Consider the following 22840-nt stretch of genomic DNA (forward strand, 5'->3'; position numbering starts at 1 on the left):
TTATTTTGTGAAGAGACAAGTAGACCAGCCTGTCAATCGTTTCCTGATATGTATATTTATGCATCTCCAGTATCAACCTTGTAAATCTTGTCTGTACTCTCTCCAATGCCTCTCAATCCAATTTACAATACATCAACCTGAAGTGCAACCAGTACGCAAAAGTGGTCTGACCAAGGTTCAATACAGGTTTATTGTAATTTCCCTACTTTTTCAATTCTATCTTTCTAGAAATAAAGCGCAGATTTTTTTTTAAATCTGTGACTTTGCTAACTTGTGGTGCAATGTTTAGTGATTGTTGTATTTGTACTCTGAGATCCATTTATTCTTCTCGCCCACATAGATTTTCAGCTTCCAATGTATGACATCTTGGGCGAAATTCTCCGGTATCGGAGCGATGTCCGCCGACCGGCGCCAGAAACGGCGCAAATCAGTCGGGCATCGCGCCGTCCCAAAGGTGCGGAATCCTCCGCATCTTGGGGGGCCGAGCCCTAACATTGAGGGGCTAGGACGCGCCGGACTGATTTCCGCCCCGCCAGCTGGTGCAAGTGCCCCGTCAGCTGGTGTGGAAATGACATTGCCGGGCGGCGCATGCGCAGGAGGGTTAGCGGCCGCTCACGGCACCCCGCGCATGCGCAGTGGAGGGAGTCTCTTCCGCCTCCGCCATGGTGGAGACCGTGGCGAAGGCAGAAGGAAAAGAGTGCCCCCACGGCACAGGCCCGCCCGCGGATCGGTGGGCCCCGATCGCGGGCCAGGCCACCGTGGGGGCACTCCCCGGGGCCAGATCGCCCCGTGCCCCCCCCCCCCCAGGACGCCGGAGCCCGCCCGCGTCGCCTTGTCCCGCCGGTAAGAGAGGTGGTTTAATCCACGCCGGCGGGACAGGCATCCTAGCAGCGGGACTTTGGCCCATTCGGGCCGGAGAATCGCGGGTGGGGGGGGGCCACCAACCGGCGCGGCGCGATTCCCGCCCCCGCCAAATATCCGGTGCCGGAGAATTCGGCAACCGGCAGGGGCGGGATTCACGCCAGCCCCCGGCAATTCTCCGACCCGGCGGGGGGTTGGAGAATCTCGCCCCTGATTCCTCAAATCAAATTTTATTACCTCACATTTATGTGGGCTGAATTTCATTTGCCAAAAATTTGCCAATCCTGCAAGATTATTAATGATGCCCAGTCATTATTTTTGTTCTTTCGTGAGCAAGTTTAGCATTTGTTGTCCATCCCCAATTGCTCTTGAAAAGGTGGTGGTGAGTGATCTTCTAGAACCACTGCAGTACATCTGGTATAGGTATACCCACAGTGTGTTATGAAGGGATTTTCAGGTTTTTAATTCCATGACAATGATGGAGCAGCAAAATAGTTCCAAGTCAGGATGATGTGTGGCATAGACAGGAACTTGCAAGTGGTGATGTTCCCTTGCATCCGCTGTCTTTGATTTTGTAGATGTTACTGGTCATGACTTTGGAAGGTGTTACTGAAAATGGAATGAATGTTTAAGGGGTTAATGAGGTACCGATCAAGCAGGTTGCTTTATCCTGAATCTTGCGATAATCTTGAGTGTTGTTGAAGCGAAGTGGCCAGTATCCCATTCGACCCAGACATGTGCTTTGTAGCTGGTGGACATTTGGAAAGTCAGGAGGTGAGTTACTCGTTACAGAATTCCCAACCTCTGACTTGCCCTTGTAACAATGGTGTGGTGGTATTGTCACTGGACTAATAATGCAGAGCTCAAGAGCTGGGGACCTGGGTTCAAATCCCATGGCAGATGGTGAAATTTGAATTCGCTAAAAATCTAGATTTGAAAGTCTAATGATGACCATGATACTATTGTCGACTGTTGTAAAAGTCTGTTTGTTATGTACTTTAGGGAAGGAAATCTAGCATTCTTACATGGTCTGGTTTAAATGTGATTCCTGATCCACAGCAATGTATTTGTCTCTCAAATGTCCTCTGAAATGGAGGAGAGTTAGGATGGACAATAAATGCTTGCCCAGCCAGTGACGCCTACATTCCATAAATGATTTTTTAAAAAGTCACAGCTTTTATATGATTGGGCCTGTTAAGTTTCTGTAGTGCTATAATGGTTTTGTTGCAATTCACTGACTGACCACTAGGGGGTCTCACTAGTATATAAGTGAATGTTAAAGTCAGCTGACCTCAGACAGGCTGGAGGAAGTTGAAGAGATGTTGCTTGACATGATTTTACTGTTTTTCATCTGTTGTCTTGTATGTAGTTTACCCACAGTTAATGTTAATAAATCGTTTATAGCTTTAGCTACAAGTGTTCTTGTAATAAATCAGGTCATCTGACAACATTATAGTTTCCCCCAGGATGTTGATGGTGGGCTATTCCGTAATGATTACAGGAAGATGGTTAAATTCTCTCTTTTTCGAGATGGTCACTATCCCCCACTTGTGCGTCAGAAATATTACTTGCCACTTATCAGCCCCAGCCAGAATGTTGTCAGGTTTTGCTGCATATGGACTATCAGAGGAGTTGGGATAGGTACCCAATACCTTGAAATCTTTTAATGAAGGTCATTGACAAAGCAGTTGAAGATGGTAATGCAATCTGTTGTTTCCACTACCTGACTGAGATCAGTATTTGCATTTTGAGTTCAAACAGGCAACTGAAATTTTATTCAAAGAGAAAAAAATCTAGCTGAATAAACATAAGCAGAGCTATCTCGCAGAAGTTACAATTAAAACATTTAGAGAGCAGTGAGTGAACCACTTAGAATAAGTCAGGTGAGGAATAATAAATGAGAGCCAGCATGGATTTGTGAAGGGCAAATCATGTTTGAAAAGCGTAATTTTCATTTTTTGATGAGGTGACAGACGGTAGAAGAGGACAGTGTAATTGATGTGTATATAAACTTCCAAAAGGCATCTGATAACGTCCCCCACATTAGGCTTGTTGGCAAAATTGAAGTCCATGGGATGAAAGGGGAAATAGCAACATGGATATAAAATGGGTACACAATTGTCCAAGCAATAGAAGACAGAAAGTTGGAGTGAATAGCTGTTTTTTTTAGACTGGAGAGATATATACAGGGGTCTTTTCCGGGGTCCAGCAATTGGACCTCTGCTGTTTTTGATATAGATGAATGACATGAACTTAGAGATATTGAGCACAACTTTGAAATTTGCAGTTGATATAATACATCATCAATAAGGAACATATTAATGGATTTCAAGAGGACATAGAGAACCTGCTGGAATGGACTGCCCATGATAGATGACTGCCCATGGTAGATGAAATTCAAAAAAGTTAAATTGGATAATTATAAAGGGGGTACAAGAGCAGAGAGACATCAGCATGATTGTGCACAAATATTTGAAGGTGAAACAACAGGTCAAAGAAGCAATTAATAAAGCACATGCAATCCTGGGCTTTATAAATAGGGATACAGAGTACAAAAGCCAAGAAGTTATGCAAAATCAATATAAATGAAGCAATGCATCCAATTTTGGGCGTACTTCAAGAAGGCCAAGGTCAAGATCCTGCATTGAATAATTACATCAAAATTTATGGCTTCCTTAAAATGCTTCATTCAAGTAGGAGTCACAAAATCTATCAGAAGCCAAAATAGACATACCATTTTCCCCCAATGTAAAAGGTTTACTGATTTTTTTTACAAACCAGTCAACTATTTTATTAGGTTCATGTAAAGCTTCTTATAATTTGGAAGAAAATGGTGCAGTGCCAAAGGCTTGTTATTTATGTCCCACTTTGCAGCTGTGATTTACTAAGGTCACATTAGATATCTCCATTGAAGTGCAAGCTATTGCGGCATGGCTATGAGATCATTTCCATTTGAACACATTAAGAAAGCCTCTGAAGACTTCAGGTAGAAAATTTCAATTTGAAAAAATCCAGTGTCAAAACAAAATTTGCACTACAATGCAAATACATTCAGAGCTTTTCTCATATTGCAGTATGATGTTGACATCTTGTCTGCCAACTTATAAAGCTGACTAACAGTTTCAAAGAGTTTGACAACTCAATAACTACCTGAATAAAAGCTTCTGACATTGCTTCATGGTGGCTGAAAAAATTTATTCCGTATTTCTATTAGCGTTTGGTAATCACAATCCTTAATTCAATGTGTTTGTGTGATAACTGAAATCCAATGACCTTGCACATGAACTACAAAGAGGTAACTTATAAAAGTAGTGTATGAGTCTTGAACCATGATCTCATGCTCAACCAAATCAATATTCCACGAGGGCAAAAAAACTGATTTAGAACTTTTATTTAAAGGAATATTTATAATGCAAAATTAATTTCTCGGAGGAAATTCTGGCATGCACTCCAGGAAGTTTTGATTGTTTTACATTGTTGGGTGCATTTTTCAACATTCGAGCACTCCTTTTAATATATCTTATAATCATCCCAGTGAACCCTCTTCCGTATCTTCAGTCACTCAATGAAAAAGTACTCAGACCACACCGTAAAAGCTCCACAAAGAGAAAAATAAACAGATAATCTGTTTTTGTTGGTATTGGGGGAGGAATCATGGCCAGCCTATCAGGAGAACTGCCTTATCTGCTCTGAATAATCTCATAAGATATTTCTTGTCAACCTGAGTAGGTAAAATGGAGCCTCAGCTTCCACATCTTTTTTTAAACAATGTTATTTTCCTCCTTTTTCACATTTTCTCCTAAATTTACACCCAACAAGAAACAACAATCAGTAATGACTGCAATGTCAATCCCCACATCAATAACAACGATCCAATCCTCCCACCAAACCCCCGAACATTATAACATAAACAAATGACAAAAAGGAATCAGGAATCACCAATAGTCACCATTAACACATAGTCCACCTCCCCCCCAACCCTCCCGACCACTCCCCCACCCATTAATGTTCGATGTAATCCAATTCTTCAAAGTGCAGAATGAATAACGCCCATGAATTGTAGAACCCCTCCACCTTTCCTCGCAGTTCAAATTTGACCTTCTCAAGAGTCAAGAATTCCAGCAGGTCCCCCTGCCACGCCAGGGCACAGGGTAGAGAGGTTGATCTCCACCCCAACAGGATCCGACTTCAGGCGATCAACGAATCGAAGGCTACAACATTTGCCTCCGCACCAGTTTCCAACCCCGGCTGGCCCGACACCCTGAATATGGCCTCCCGAGGGGCCGGGTCCAGTTTCACTTGCACCACTTTAGAGATTACCCTGAAAACCTCTTTCTCTTTCCAGTAATCCTCCAGGTTTGGACAGGACCAAAACATATGAACGTGGTTTGCGGGCTCCTCCCTACCTGCAACGTTTACACAAATCTTCTATCGCCTCAAAGAGCTGACTCATCCTCGCCCTTGTAAAGTGTGCTCTATATACCACCTTCAACTGCATCAGCCCCAAACTCGCACACGAGGTGGAGGCGTTCAACCTCCGGAGTACCTCACACCAGAACTCCTCCTCCATACCCTCCCCCAACTCTTCCTCCCATTTTGCATTGATCCTTTCCAGCGGTGCCTTCTCCTCTTCCAAAATAGCCCCGTTAACCGCCAATACTACCCCCTTCTCCAGTTCCCCTGTTGTCAGCACCTCCTCCAGCAATGTGGAAGCGGGCCCCACTGGGAAGCTCTGTATTTCCTTTCTGGCAATGTCTTGAACATGCATGTGTCTAAATATTTCCCCTGCTCCAGCCCATACTTCACTCCCAGCTCCTTCAATCCTGCAAACCATCCCCCAACAAACAAATCTTTTAGTGTCCTAATTCCTTTCTCCTCACATCTCTGAAAATTTCCATCCAATTCCCTGGCTCAAATCCTTGGTTTCCCCCGAATCGGCATTTCCCTTGAGCCTGCCCCCAACCCGAAGTGCTGGCGAAACTGCTTCCAAATTCTCAACGAAGCTATTACTACCGGACTCCCTGAATATATCCCCGGGGCTGTCAGGAGCGGTGCTGTTGCTAGCGCCTTCAATCCCGACCCCTTACACAAAATCTCCTCCATTCTGACCCATTGGGAGTCAACCCCTCTGACCCAGCGCGTCCAGTAATAATATATCAAGTTCAGAAGACTCACAAACACCCTGCCTGCCTTCCTTTCTGTAGTAGCACCTTTTTAATTCTGGCCACCTTCCCTCCCCATATCAATGAGGTAATCATCCCTTCAATCTCTCTAAAAAATGCCTTTGGCAGGAAAATCGGCAGGCATTGGAAAATAAACAGGAATCGCGCAAAATAAAACGTTTTAATCGCCTGTACCCGACCCACCAGTGACAGAGGGAGACCATCCCACATTAACAGATCAGCTTTCACCCTCCCCACCAAACTAGAAAAGTTGTACCTACGGAGTCCCGCCCCCCGCCCCCCCCCCCCCCCCCCAATCCTGAGCAACCTGCACCCCCAGATATCTAAAAGTGAGTTTCTGCCCTACGGAATGGCAGACCCCCCACCCCTGCCCCCACCCACGGTAGAGACACCGAGGCACAAAATATTCACTCTTGTCTAGATTTAATTTGTACCCCGAGAAGGACCTAAACACCCGAAGCAGCTCCAGTATTCCCCCTGTTGACACACTCGGTTCCGACACGTATAATAACAGGTCATCGGCATATAAGGACACCCTATGCTCTATCTCCCCCCCCCCCCCCCCCCCCGCCGCACTATCCCTTTCCATACCCCCGAACTTCTTAACGCGATTGCCAATGGCTCAATTGCGAGTGCAAACAGCAGGAGGAACATAGGACAACCCTGCCTAGTCCCAAGGTAGAGAGGATGTTATTTGTGCGGACACTCGCCCTCGGCTCCTTATATCGTAGCTTTACCCAGTCCACAAATCTTGGTCCAATCCCAAACCGCTCCAGTACTGCCATCAAGTACCCCCATTCTATCCGGTCAAATGCTTTCTCGCCGTCCAATGCCACAACCACCTCAGTTTCCTTCCCCTCCACCGGTGCCATAACCACATTGAATGCCCTCCTAATGTTCGAAAAGAGCTACCCCCCTCTCACAAACCCCTTCTGATCTTCTACTATCACCTTCGGGAGGCACTCCTCTAGCATACCTGCCAGTACCTTCGCCAATATCTTTGCGCCACGTTGAAAAGTGATATGGACGTACATGACCCACACTCCGTCGGATCCTTATCTTTCTTAAGTAACAGGGAAATCTATGCCGGCGCCAAAGTTTGTGGTAACACTCCCTTTCCTATCGCCTCCTCAAACATCCCCACCATCAGTGGTCCCAGGTAATCTTTGAATTTTTTATAATATTCCACCGTAAACCCATCCGGCCCTGCCACCTTCCCCGACTGCATCCTCCCAATCGCATCTTTTATCTCCTGCTCCACTATCGGGACGATAAGGGACTTCTATTGTAGCCCTATGCCCCTCCCCTAACCTCGGGTACGCCAGCCAACCTAGAAATTCCTGCATCTCCCTGCTTCCCCAGGTGGCTCTGATCTGTACAATCTTTCATAAAATTCCTTAAAGACTTTGGGGGCGATTCTCCGGGGGGCCTCCGAAGGGGTCTGGCCCGCGATCGGGGCCCAACGATCGGCGGGCCGGCCTCTCTGTCGGCGGGCCTCCTTTCCTCCGCCGTCAATGTTATAGCCCTGCGCCATTGTTGTGCGGGGCTGCCTGGAGGAGGACGGCCACTGCGCATGCGCTAGTTGCCGCCTGCCCAATTGCACATGCGCGGGACCCAAGGCACCGGGTCTCCGATGCTGCGCCTAGGCCCCTCCCCCGTAAATCATGCTACGCCCCTGCCAGCCCCACGGAGGCCCCAGAATAGGGGTCTGGGAACAGGTGCCGACGCTGGAGTAAAACACTCCGGTTTTTACTCCGGCGTCGGCACTTCAAGACTCCTGTTGGGAGAATCCCACCCCTTGTTAATCAGATCTGGAGCTACCACCAACTTCCCTGCCCTGTCCCACACCTGAGCTTCCACATCTTAATTGAAAGTCAGTGGTTCTAACAATAAATTGTTTTTTTACGTTCTGCGGATAGGTTTAAACCCATAAACATTTCATTCACAAGATGAAAGCACAACCAAAATCATGAATGTGGATACAGCAAGCATGTTAGCAACTTCAATATTTCTACTGTTTAATTCTGTAAATACAATGGGTTAAATCTTCCAATCGTACAACTAAAGATGCAAGTCAGAGATCCTGTGGAAGTACTGGCTTGCAGATCTATGTGGGAATTGCCTGGACAATTTCAACTTCCAATGGGCAATATCCCTGCTCCCTGAGACCTCTGCAAATGTCTCCTACTTGGGTTAAGAGTCAGAGACTTCAGGCAGTTCCGCAATACTTAACTGGATAGTTACTCAGAAAATGTGAGAGAAAATAGTATCTAGTCTAACACCTGGGTAACTCCACATCCAACCCTCGACTACCGTCCCGACCACCCCAGAACTGCCATCTCCCAGATCTCCAATTACCCTTGTGAGTCAGCCACCTGACTACCCTCCCGATCCGCACCCCCACTCTGGATCCAGTCACTCTCCGACCAGACCTGGCTACATTTCCCGACTACCTCTGACAATCCCCCTTTCCTGCCCCAACTGTTTACTGACCCCTCCGACTATCCACCCAACCACCGACCTACCCTCCCAACCTGACCACCCTCTTCCACCCCCAGCTACTCTCCCGCCCGCCTACCTTCTCAACACAACTACCCTCCCGACCACCGACTAGCCCCAATCAGTTAACTTTTTAAAAAAAATTTAGAGTGTCCAATTATTTTTTTCCAATTAAGGGGTAATTTAGCGTGACCAATCCACTTATCCTGCACATCTTTTTGGGTTGTGGCGGACTGACCCACGCAGACATGGGGAGAACATGCAAGCTCCACATGTGACAGTGACCCGGGGCCAGGATCAAACCTGGTCCTTGGCGCCGTGAGACAGCAGTACTAACCACCGTGCCGCCCTTTCGCAACAAATTATCTACCTTATCCCCTGCTCACCTCCCTAACCACTCACTTACTTGTCCATGCACTCACTAACATTCAAGCTTGACCTTTAAATTTACCAAATGGCAAAAATTGCTGCAAACGAGTCATGTCCTGTCTGTACCCAACTTTACTCCAAGGGACATTGCATATATCTGTGAAAGCTGGGCTCAGAAAACCCCGGATGAAAAGCCCAGCTGCATCAAGTTTAGGGAATCTTCCAGCGCAGCAGAAATCCAACGATCACTGCCACTCCTTGGAAGTTCTGGGCTAATATTTTGTAGTTAAGTAGTTTGCATTTTAGTCTGTGACATTCTCTGATATTTTACCATAATTCACTGTTATATAAAGGAAAGTGTCTAATTTTTTCAATGATTACCTGTGGGAGAAACATAAATAATTAACAGGTTTTGCCCATATAATAGGCATGGGGTAAAGGTTCAGAGATTCTGACACCAGACATTGCTAGTGCCAACCTTCTCACCCACTTATTACAACCAGTGACAAGCCCCCAAATCCCCACAACCTCACAGAAAATGAATTTGCCTCCATCAGAGCTCACTTCTCCACTTCTATTGAGATAAGGCCATAGAACTCATAACATACAATGTTTGAATCTAGAGCTGTCCTAAATTTATAGCCTAATATGCGCATCATGTTGCATCTAGGTCTCTGTACCAAAAATAGTTTTACATCTTTTAATTATTCTTCTCCAAGAGGAAAACACATGGCATATCAACTCTATGTAACAAAATGTGTATGGTATAATTATAAGATGATGGTCTCTTGTTCTCTCCCCCCACCACCACCAAGGGCAACTAGATTTATTTTGCAATTTACATATATCCTTTTATCAGTTTAAACCTGAAAAATTAGGTCTCTTGGTCTTTGAAACACATGGAAGCCAAATTTATGCCACTGTCCTCTTAATTTAACCCTTAAATCTGAGTATCATGAACTGTGGTGCCCAAAAACAAATGCAATACTGCAGATGGGAGATAGCCGATGTTCTGCAGTCCTGCTTAATTCTGGCATCATTAGATAAGTATACACACATTATGAGTAAGCTATCATGGAGCAGGAAATCTACATGATTTGCTTCTGTCCCCAGACCAAGGAGACAGGCCAATTGTGAGACCCACTTCCAACAAATAACTTTTTTTATTTCAAATATTCAAAGATTTTGATTTTAAAAGGAAAATTACAGGAGTGTTTAAAATTTATGGCTGGAAACAAATGTCCACAATTATGAATTCTAAAATAATGGGGCAAGGGGGCATTGTCTCAAAATGAATATAATTCTCATAATATTAGTTAGCCGTTGTCAACTGCAATCATGTTTGATTGTACAAACCAATTCATATTAGAATCATAGAATTTCAGTACAGAAGGAAGCTATTCGGCCCATCGAGTCTGCACAGGCCCTTGGGAAGAGCACCCTACTTAATCCCATGACTCCACCATATCCCTGAAACCCAGTAACCCCACCTAAACCTTTGGACACTAAGTGACAACTTGCTGTGGCCAACCCACCTAACCTGCACATCTTTGGACTGTGGAAGGAAACCGGAGCACCCGGAGGAAACCCACACAGACATGGGGAGAAAGTGCAAACTCCACACAGTGACCCAAGGCTGGAATTGAATCATGGACCCTGGAGCTGTGAGGCAGCAGTGCTAATCACTGTGCCGCCCTATTAATAGACAGCTGTTAATAAGTAGCGGGTTTCCAATAAAATAAAACAAGAATAAGCCTGAGCAGTTTTCAATGCCTGTAGAAAATCGGCATAGAATTACAACTCGAGCATCATCTATGGGCTGTTGAATATTTTCCTTCATGTTGGGCAGGTATCCTATTCAGTGCAGCGTAGGATGAAGAATGTAGCACAGATGGAAGAATAATAAAGGTCACAGGGATACTTGGAACTGATGTATTACACAGTAGATGACTAGTTAACAAACTATTAATGTTTACAATCTTTACTGTTTTACACAAAATAATTTGTATTTTGGACTTGTAGTTTTATAGCAAAGGTTCTGGTATAAATTCTCTAGACAATGCTGTGTGTTCATAATCTCCTGGAGAAAGGAAAAGGTATTTCCCAATGTAACTTTCCTGATCCATAGAGGCTCAATGCATATCTCTACATACCAAAAATTCTGCTGTTGAAAAAAGGTGCCTGTAACACCTCTGGAACTGTACTGCAGCCTCCTAAAAAAGCTCAAATCAAGTAAAATAGAATTCTGAGGGCTAATTTCCTCAACTTTGTGTATAAGCGTACACTGGAGTTTATAGGGAGATTGTAAAGAATTCTCCTCAATGAAATTTACAGCACAAAATAGGTTATTCTGCCCATCAAGCTTACACTGGTGCTAATAGTTCAACAGGAGGTATCTACTTAACTCCACTTCCTTGCTCATCTTATTTACTTTTACTTTTCAAATATTCATCAAATTCCCCATGAAATATTTTTAGTTAATATATATTAAAGACAGCATTTTACTTCATTAAAAATATAGCCCCACAATCTTTTTGAGCGCACAATAAATGACTGGATAAGCATTCAATTCCACTTGTTTATTTCAGGTTGCATTAAGACTTATTGTAGAATCAAACCATGTGGATTACTGGGCTTTTCACAGTAACTTCATTGCAGTGTTAATGTAAGCCTACTTGTGACAATAAAGATTATTTATTTATTTTTATTTAAGTAATTTAGATAACATCACCTGGAAGTATAGCATCTGATTAAAAAGTCTTATGACAACAATAAACATGAATATACAAGAACAATACAGTCCTCCAGTCATGTCACAGAAAAACGAGCAGCAAAATTATGAAAAACCTTGCGGTCTGGAATAATTTAAGTTAAAAGAGAAAATATATTTCAAATTTTTATGTTAAAGGATTTAAATTAATCTTCACTGCATCAGTTTAATGTTAACTGTGTGTGAGAGCATTTTACATTCAGACCGACCTAATGCACACAACGGATGTTGTTTACATCTTGTTCGCATGTATGATTACCAACAGTGTAGTTTCCCCTTAAATGATTTAAAACTACATTTTTTATTACTTCTTAGCGTTGAACTGGACTTCAAGCAACAAGAGGACAAATTTCAGCCTGTTATGAGAAAACTACACCCTACTGAAGAAACTCAGGTTTCAACCCTGCCTTACTCACAAGAATTCTGTTCATCCGCCGATCAAAAGCAAAAACCTAGCAAGACTGAATCAAAAAAGCATGGGAAATGGAAACTATGGTTTCTTTAACTAAACCTATTAAAGATTCTAAATGTCAATTCCATTCATTTGAAGTGACCCCTTTTTGACTTATTTTGAAGCTGATCTGAATACACAATACTCAAGAGTGTAAAATCAGCCATCAAGTCATTATATGCACAAGGCAGGATTCAGTTCAAATCCATTTCAAAAGATTTCATTCCAATAAAACACTACCATGCAGGGGCATGAAACAAACTAGTCTTTTTTATTTACAGGTCACATTGCAGAGGGTAAAATAATAACTTTAATTGATGTTTTCAAACATTATTTACATTAATCCTCCAAATGCTATGATTTGGCCTGTTAATGTCTAGCTGTCCTTTCACACTTTGCTAATAAACAAGATATTCTGATACCGTCATCCATTAAATAATACAGCAAAAACAGAGAGGAAATTGTACTTTTATAGGGCTTTCATTTTTATGTTTAATTCAAGACCTTAAGTCAAGAGCATGAATGTAACATTTTCAAGCACATTACAGATTAGGGAGGAAAAAGCACAATTCTTCACATAGGCAGGTTAATGATAAATGTCAGTGATGCTTGTCATAAGGTTTTTACTTGCTAAGTGATAAGCCTGCAAATATGCTTTTAAAATAGAATCACATTTAACAATACCACTCAATGCTTTCCCAAATCTGCATTATGTACGATTCATATGAAAATCTAAACTATACCTAAATGCACAAGCAGTGACACTTCTTTAATCATTTCCAGTTGATAGCTCTGAGTACAGGGTATACGTTTCTCCACTGGTACTTGAAAATCATGTTGATTGGAAATATCAATCAGAAATGTATGTATTTTGTTTTTCCAAGAGGAAAGGGAGAGAAAAATTATTAATGGCCACCACAAAAACTTTTAAAGATCTGTACATAATGTAAAGTAAATTATTATGAAGCTCCAAAAAATGATGATTTGATTGCACAGGATAATGAGTTTTATTGCTTTACATTATGAAACTAAATTCTACGAAGACACCTTCACAGAACACATAAAACAGCATGTGACACAAGGACTTTTCACTACAAAATACTTAATTTTCTTGTAAAGATTTAAGAGTCACTTGATGGGAAATATTTAGTGAAAGTAATGCAATAAGCATATATCAAATAGTAAATTTCTGAAATTCTTTAAGTGTAAACACTGATTAAATATCACTATTTCGTATTTGGCGTAATCTTGCTGGGAAATTAATTTAACATTTATCTTTGTAAACTATTACAATAAATGCAACTACTTTTACATAAACCTCAATATTTTAATTAGTTCTTGAAACCAACATACCTTATTTTATAATATATTAAGTTTGAATAAATAGAATTTATAAATATTCTAGCTGATCATTATTCCATTGAGAATATAAGGACATGTCAAATGATAATTTTGGAAATCAAAATTATGCTGAATCTGGAGCAAACCAAACATTCGATCTAAACATGAATTGAAAGGGTCTACCTTCAGGTTAATGCTATTTTCCCTCAAAAATCTGTAACTAATTTTAAACCACCTTCTATTTCCACATTTTTCTATTTAAATCTCCAAATAGCTTTAATTTTTAAGCTACTGCAATATTTAGCTAACTACGTTTGTTTTTAAAGCTGTATAATCACAATTTGGAGCATTACATTGCATACTGCAGTAATACTAGTGTTCTTTGAGGAAGGAAATCTGCTATCCTTACCTGGTTTGGTCGACATGTGACTCCAGATCCACAGAATTGCGATTGACTCTTAATTGCCCTCTGAAATAACCCAGCAGCGACTCAGTTCAAGGGCGGTTAGGGACAGGCAACAAATGGTGACACCCACATCCCATGAATGACTAAAAAATATTGAAGGGTATTTCTCTGGGCTTACATATAGTGAAGAAGGATTTCCTGTTTGCCATTTCTAGCAAAATCAGAGGAATCTCATGCCGTGATAAGGGACCAGATCCAAAAAGGTAACCATTTTGATTTTGGTTTATGTAGTATGCCAAGAATTTGTGACAAGGGACTAAAGCTTTCTCTAAATGACTGGGCAATTTGTATTTCAAATTGTTACTTAAAAATGTCCTACTCTTTGTTGATTCTCGGTCTCACAACCTTGATTTCTCTTTTACCACCCATTTTGCAATTTTTGGTCTTTCTATATTGCAATTCCCCTGCATTTCACAACCAGTCCTTTGCTCACCCTGTCCTACTTCCTGTGCTGTACCCCCCTTAACCCCAGTGTTTCTCCAGCAGCAAGAAGTTATTGAAAGGGAAATTATACCAGAAAAGACAACATGCTGAAATATAATAATTTTAAAAAACTGACCAAAGAAGTGCATACATAGTAGAAGGGACATTAATTGTGGGGGTCTGGGCAAGTAATATTAAGACAGTCTGCGAGGATAGAAAGGACAAAGCGGTCAGGGGAACATAGGAGCTCAGAAGAACAGACAGCGGGAAATGGCTCTCCTAGGGTATACCCACCTTTGACTCTTGGAAATAGTTAGTTTTATTACAGATAGTTACGTAATTGTATTTTCATGGATAAAACATTGAAAATAAGTGTCAAATTGTATTTTCTTGTAACACGTATGCTATTTTTTCCTTTCAATTACCAACAATTTCTTTTTATATATTGTTTCATGCCAAGACCATTAAATAATTTGTATTATGTTGCTAGTCATCTGGATTTCTTGCATCATTGATATTTAAACACCAATCATATTAGGTGTAATGTTTCATTACTTGTTCAGAACAAGGTAGGGGACCTAAAAAATGTGGTTTTGAAAGAACGACTTTTGATGTTTGAAGGATTAAGAGCATACTTTCAATGTAGCAGTTCTCACAGACCCGGAACATTCAACCCGATATATTCAACAAAATATATTGGTTTCAGATAATTACAACCAAGTTATATATTGCTGCATAATATCACAACAAGATGTTAAAATTAAAGTACCCCAATTTAATGTACATGTCGGGAAAATGCTCTGGTGTAGAATGAGAGAGAAATTTACTATAATAGAACATAATAATTAAGAAGTTCTGTATACTCTTACATCACCGGCACTAATTCTTTGAGGGCAGATATGGTGCTATAGTAATGGCTTTATTATAATAAAATGCAAATTCCAATGGACGTCACAGGAGAGCAATGTTCAATCAGTTGTCAGCAAATTAGATTTCACTGCAACCAGTCAAACTTTTATCCAACTATGATGGCTTTTTTATTGTTTTAATAATTGGTTAACTTAATTGGCACGCTAATTCTTTTTATTAAATGGAGAACGTTTGATGTACTATTCCTGGATAGTGAGAGGCCTAGAGTGTGTGATGTCAAATTTTTACCATGTTTCTGCTCCGAGGTTACATCAATAAAAGGATGAGTATCCATAGGCCAAACAATATAATTATCATTTCCTAATGAACGATGCATCAATAAAAGGATCAGTATCCACAGGCCAAATAATATAACTATCAATCCCTAACGAACAAAGCTGCGTTCAACAATTTCTGAATAGATGGGTTACTACCTGTTTAGTCACAATGGTCTTTTCTTCCAATCACCAGACAAGACATGAATTATTGGGTTAGAACCGGTAGTATTAGGCTGGGCACTCCTAACAATGCAGGAGACCCAACTTAAAATTAGAGCCATTTAGGAACAAAAATCAGGATGCATCCTCTCATACAAATCCATTCCCCCCCCCCCCCCCCCGGCTTCCAACAAAGAAAACAGTAGATTCCGGAACATTTGAAGACTGAAATAGATCTATTTTTGTTAGGTAAAGCTACAATGAGATATAGAGCAATGGCAGAAAATTGAAGTTGATATGCCAATCAGTCATGATCTAATTGAATGTCGGAGCAGACCCGAGGGTAAATAGATTATTCCTGCTCTTAAAGAAAAATGAACATTATTTAAGACAACTGAGACATACAACTGCAATTTGTCTAAAACGTGAAGTCAGTCTTTACCCAGTAAACTACTTTGTCATTAATGCACTACTGACACAAAAACTAATTCTGTTAAAGATGCAGATTACACAGAAATATGGTATAGAATCACATCACATCACCTTTCACTAACTTTCAAGGAAATATACAATGAAAATGTATATTTAAAGAATGCTTTATTTAACTAGTTAAGTTACAGAAAAATATTATTGCAGAAGTTAATCCTGCACTTGCACAAAATTAGTTTACAAGCATTTATTGACATTTGAAACTCTAAATATAGTAAAACCTCAGTCAATCATGAAATTAAATTTTAACTTAAAAGACACATAAAACACATTGATTGGGTCTTCGATGTTGAAAATGCATTGCATGAAAATGGAACACATAGATCTTTCTTTCCACTAACGATACATAGCATTAATTTCTGGCTTTTTAACTCAAAAATTCTCCCCAAGAGCAGTGGTGCCCATTATTTACATTTTGGAAATGAAAATGTAAATAACCCAGGCAGTTCACGCGAAATTAAAACTAGTTATGCAAACTCTTGATTTCCCAGGTTGATTTCAGATTTATGCTGAATTAGCTAATCTCAACTGCCCCAGAATTGCAAAGCAGGATCTAAGGATCAACCAGTACTTTCTCTTGATCATTTTTCAGTAATCCTTCTTGGGAAGTACATGACTGTGGATATCTGATGCTGATATATTTGGGCTTAGCAACAATAAAACCCAAGTATGTCAAAAAGATTCTTGTCACTCAAGGTCTGGCCTCAGACAAGGAACATTTTGATGATTAGGTTATCAGCCCAAGCACATAATTACAAGTGGAGATTTGAAATAAACTAATAGAGTGGCAGAAGAATTACTTATTTGTAAATAAACTCCCAATATTAAGTGGACCCTTAAGTTGATGCTTCATCTTTTTACATTAAGTTAAATGAATCAACCGATTGCTCAAATTAATAATGAGAATTCAATATTCTGAGATGGACTTGTTTTTATGAAAGCTGTTCAGTTGATGGAAATAAAATTTGCATTCCATGGCTATACATATGTCACTGATACAAAGAAAAATCATTTCAAATTGGAATTTTATTGATTCGCATTCTCAGTTTTCAATTAATTTTGTTTTCTGAGAAAATAAACCAGATTTCATCAAATCTGCTTTAAAACTATGGTATTGACGTCTTCAGCACTTTTTGAAATCTGCAAAGGCATATTTTACAGTTTATTGGTGTATTTTACACAATCAATGTGTTTTATGTATCTTTTAAGTTTTAAGTACTGTGTAATGCTTCAATTTTATCTGAATTTAAATTTTATTCATGGTATTACACACAAAAATCAAGATCAAACCTGATCTATAGTCTTTATGTAAGGTGGCATTTGGGAGCTTGGAGCAATGATCCATGAAGGTGACCCCATTTTTTCCTAACTTGTGTAATACTTGATTGGTCATTGTCTACATCTTTAGATTTGGATATGCATATACTTATTGTTGTTTTTATCTTTTATATTGAAGTTAAATGTCCAATGAAACTTAGTTCATGCAATTATTATGGCAACGAGAGTAAGTTGGAGGTAGATGGCTTTATAAGAACACAAATTTATAGTGCAATTTATTGTTCAGGTGGAACTAAATTTAATCTTGCCTGCCCCTTTAAAGTTAAGAGGAGCAGTGAGCAATGGAAAGATGTAAAATGGGCTGCAAATTAACTATAATCCCTTTTAAACAATCTCGCAAAGTCAAAATTATTGCTAAACTGTACAATTGTGATTAATAAGCACAGGTAAAAGTTAATTTCAGACAGCCTTTAACAGATGTGTTTAATTGCTTTTCTCTTTGTAATGTTTCTTATAGGATAAATATGGATGAGGGCATTGGTATAACACCCATGCTTTCCTTTGAAATGGTGCCATTTACATGTAGAATCCACTGATGCAATTCTCAGAGGGCAGGATGTTCAACCTAACCAATAGGTAGTATAATTCATCCTCCCTACAGGCAGTAGTCATAATAATATGTGCCTGTCCTGCTCTCATATCCTTTAATTGCCTTTACCTTCACCACCGACTTGATCTATTCTTAAATGCTAAAATTATCTCTGTTCAAATCACAAACTCTGATTGTGAGTTCCACAGCCTTAAAACCCTCTGTCTGCGAATGTTTATCACATTCTCAATTCTAACAGTTTTACATTTAGAATAATATTTCTATGTTCCTCTGTTTGAGACTCTTTAATCAGAAATGGAAAGTCGGTTTCTGTCTGCTCTGTTCACTCCTTTCATAATCAAAGCAGCTCCATCAATTTACCCCATAATCCTGTTTCTAAAACAGCTGTGGTTTTGAGATTTGCTTTTCCTCAAACCAGGTAGCATTCTAGTAAAGCTATTTGGTAATTTGTCCTGTTGCCTCAAAATTCTTATGACATTCTGAAGACCAAAATGGCCATCGGTGCTCCAACTGATCTTACTAAGGTTTTATATAATACAGTACACCATTACATCTCAAATATGGCTCAGTTGGTAGCATTTGTAAAATACGCCTTTGCAGATTTCAAAAAGTGCTGAAGACATCAAATACCATAGCCTTGAAGACTCTGAGTTCAACACTCACTCCAGGACTCCACAGAAATCTAGGCTGGCACATGAGTGCAGTTAGAGAGGTTCCAATGTCAGATGTGCAAACTTTTGGAACAGATGTTACATTGACACCCGGCTGTCCTATCAGATGGATGCAAATGATCCCATGGTACCATTTCAAAGAAGAGCATGGGTGTTATACCAATGCCCTTGTCCATATTTATCCTACATCACAAAAACTGATTACCTCATGTGTACGAAATGTTTTTTTGAACCAGTTAAGGAACCAACAACGGAACAGGTGATCCTAAATATGGTACTGTGCAATTAGAAGGGGTTAATAATTATCTTTTTGTGGGTTCTGCTGCCTCACAGCACCAGGGACCTGGGTTCAATTCCGGCCTTGGGTGACTGTGTGCAGTTTGCACTTTCTCCCAATGTCTACATGAGTTTCCTCGGGTGCTCCGGGTTCCTACCACAGTCCAAAGATGTGCGGGTTAGGTGGATTGGCCATGATAAAAAGATTTCCCCTTAGTGTTCAGGCATGTGCAGGTTATGTGCAGTTACGAGAAAAGAGCGGGGGAGTGGGCTTATGTAGGGAACTTTTACAGAGGATAGGTGCAGACTTGATGGCCTCCTTCTGCACTGTAGCGGTTCTATGGGTTCCTTTAGGGAAGATTGACCATAACATGATGGAAATCTTCATTAGGATGGAAAGTGAAGCTGAAACTAATCTGAAACTAAGGTTCTAAAGCTAAGGAAAGAAAACCATGAAAGTATGATTATAGTGGGCTGATTATAATAGATTGGAGAACTTCATTAAAAGGCATTCATCAATATTTAAGGAACAGTTATACATTAGTTTCTGGTGTAATAACACAACGGGAAAGCAGCCCAACCATGGCTAACAAAAAAATTAAAGATAGTATTAGATCCAAATAGAAATCATATAAAGTGGCAAGAAACAGTATCAAGCCTGAGGATTGGTAGCAATGTAGAATTCAGGAAATGAGGACCAAGAGATCATTAAGGTGTAAATGTAGAATGATGGTAAACTTGCAAGGAATTTAAAAGCAGACTGAAAAAGCTTTGCTAACTATACAAAAAGAAAAGGATTAGTGAAGACAAATATAGGCCCCTTACAGTCTGAAATCAGACAATTTATAATGAACAGTAAGGAAATGGCAGAGCCATTAAACAATACTTCAGTTCACAAGTAACTTCCCAGAAATGCTCAGGAACCAAGTGTCCAGGGACAAAGAGAAGTTGAAGGAAATTAGCATTAGTTAAAAAAAAAGTGCTGGAAAGATTAATAGGACTGAAAGCAGATTAATTCCCAGGAGGTGGCCATAAAAATGGCAGTGTTGGTTGTCATTTTCCAAAAGTCAGTAGATTGTGAAACAGTCTCAACAGATTGGAAGGTGGCAAATGTAACACCACTATTTTTTTCAAAAGGAGGGAGAAAAAAGGGAATACAGACCGCTTAACCTAACATCAGTAGTGGGTAAAATGTTTGAGTCCGTTATAAGGGATATGATAACTTGGAAATTATCAACGAGATTAGACAAATTAAACATTTGGCCCATCGAGTCTGCACCAACCCACTGAAAGAGCACCCCACCGAGGCACACCCCCACCCTATCCTCGTAACCCTATAACCCCACCTACCCCGCACATCCCTAGGCACTAAGGGGCAATTTAGGATGGCCAATCCACTTAACTTGCACTTCTTTGAACTGTGGGAGGAAACCAGGGCACCCGGAGGAAACCCACGTAGCCATGGGGAGAAAGTGTAAACTCCACACAGTCACCCAAAGCCAGCATTGAACCCGGATCCCTGGCACTGTGAGGCAGAGTGAGAAATAATGTTTCACAAACTTAAGAATTTTTTGAGGGCGCATGTAAGAGAACATGAACACGGAGGAAACCCACATAGACACAGGGAGAGCGTGCAGACTCCACAGACGGTGACAAGCTGGGAATCGAACCTGGGACCCTGGTGCTATGAAGCAACAGTGCTAACTACTGGGCTACCATGCTATGCTCACCACTTCTACTGCATTTTTGCTATTTATGAGTTTGGAAATCAGCCACCTTTCCAAAAACTCCATTAGATTCACCCACAAGGTTACAGTAATTATCATACAAAAATCATTTATTGACTATAAAGTTCTTGCAACGTCGACAAGTGAAAGGCACTACATAAATGCAATATTTTCTTTCATTTGATTACAGACTGGATTTTACTTGAGCTTTTTAAGCTCATGATTTTCTGTAATGTTAGATTAGATTAGCTGCATGCAACAGTTGTTTTATAGATATTATGGCAGCTGTGTGAACTTCTTCTTAATAACAGCAATTTGGAGATATAATTAATATCCAAAGAATCATCATGTATATTCTCAAGCGTATTATGTCATTGGTAAAACATTAGCTATCTCTACTACCTGAGAGTCTAATTGCAGCTTCCTTCAAACTAGATAGCAAAGGGTTTTGTTAAAGCAGAAGGAAGCCTCATGATCACAAATCAATTTTGATTTGTAGTTAAGTGGGCCAAGTTCCTTATCTGAGATTTAAGATGTACAGAAATTTTCTAACTTGCTTCCAAGCAGAATGATGTGCTATTAGCTAGCATGACCAGAATACTTCCCTGCACTTTAATAGTCTAAATCAGTTTTATCTTTGGAAGCAAATTGAAGGAATAAGCCTAAATTTGTGAAGTTAGCAAGTTGCATGTTATTATTTTTTTATCTCTTAGCACAGGGAAATAGATTGATGTCACGATGAAAATGATATGGTTCATTATTGTATTTTATGTAAAGAGTAGAAAGTAGCTGGTTTGGATCTGTATCAGTCTTGATGGAGGGCTTTTCAGTCCAATTTCCATAGAGAGATACACTTACCAGGGTGTGCAACATTTTGGTAGCAGATATAAAGAGCAAAGTGTTTCTGCTATAATCATTGGGCATTGCTATTTTTTAACAAAATTGTAGGGGCGGTACGGTGGCACAGAGGTTAGCATTGCTGCCTCACGGCACCGAGGACACAGGTTCAATCACGGCCCAGGGTCACTGTCCATGTGGCGCTTACACAGTCTCCCCATGTCTGCGTGAGTCCCACCGCCACAACACAAAGATGTGCAGGGTGGGTGGATTGGCTATGCTAAAGCACCCCTTAATTGGAAATTTAAAAAAAAAACATTTAATATATCTTTTAACAAAACTTTGAAGAGAAAAAGATAGAACTCCAGATTATAAGGTTATAAGATTATAAGATTGTAAAATGTACTGACATAAGAGACTGATGATTTTGGGAACAGCCCCAAATATGCGCTCTGAGTCTTGAGGAGTTGCAACTAGGCTCAAGAAAATTTCAACTAATCCTACTAAAACTCTTACCTTTTGTGCTATGTATTCATTTTGTAACAAGCACATTTATCATAAGAATCACCACTCCAAGAGGAACGTTTGTGGGGATAAAAAAAATATTCAAAATAAGATTTCACACAAGGAAAACCTAAGGCAATATTAACCTGCAATATAACCTGCAATATTAAGGATGTCTATCCACTACTATCCCAGTCGATTTCGGCGGCGTGAGAACAGCTGGTGAGTGGTGAGTCAGTTTCAGCGGGAGCATTGCGGAAGGAGGTTGCTGGGAGGTAAGTCAACCTTTAAAAGCACTTGTCTTTGCAGGGGCAGGCCAGTCGATTTCGGCGGCGTGAGAACAGCTAGTGAGTGGTGAGTCAGTTTCAGCGGGAGCATTGTGGAAGGAGGTTGCTGGGAGGTAAGTCAACCTTTAAAAGCACTTGTCTTTGCAGGGGCAGGCCAGTCGATTTCGGCGGCGTGAGAACAGCTGGTGAGTGGTGAGTCAGTTTCAGCGGGAGCATTGCGGAAGGAGGTTGCTGGGAGGTAAGTCAACCTTTAAAAGCACTTGTCTTTGCAGGGGCAGGCCAGTCGATTTCGGCGGCGTGAGAACAGCTGGCTGGTTAGTCAATTTCAGCAGGAGCTGAGAATTTTTATTTTTTTTTTTATTTTATTTTAAATTAGTTTTTTAGGCGGGAACAGGAAGTCGACCCGCGGACGTCTGGGAAGACCCTCCCCAATAAATTCTGGTGGAGAGGAA

At 40.6% G+C, this 22840-nt stretch overlaps 2 protein-coding genes across 2 annotated transcripts in view; one reads left to right on the top strand and one right to left on the bottom strand.

The window, feature by feature from the left end:
- Window positions 1-14830, top strand: part of LOC140393131 (inhibitory synaptic factor 2A) — a 47473-nt gene extending 32643 nt beyond the window's left edge. The window contains exon 4 of the mRNA XM_072479203.1: window positions 11998-14830. Coding sequence (XP_072335304.1) covers window positions 11998-12187 — 190 coding nt within the window. The 3' untranslated portion in view covers window positions 12188-14830. The remainder of the gene's footprint in view (window positions 1-11997) is intronic.
- The window catches only part of dock1 (dedicator of cytokinesis 1), an 850868-nt gene that overhangs the window by 560496 nt on the left and 267532 nt on the right, over window positions 1-22840 (bottom strand). The gene's annotated exons all lie outside the window — the stretch shown is intronic.

Source organism: Scyliorhinus torazame, chromosome 16 (assembly GCF_047496885.1).
Source record: "Scyliorhinus torazame isolate Kashiwa2021f chromosome 16, sScyTor2.1, whole genome shotgun sequence".
Lineage (NCBI taxonomy): Eukaryota > Metazoa > Chordata > Chondrichthyes > Carcharhiniformes > Scyliorhinidae > Scyliorhinus > Scyliorhinus torazame.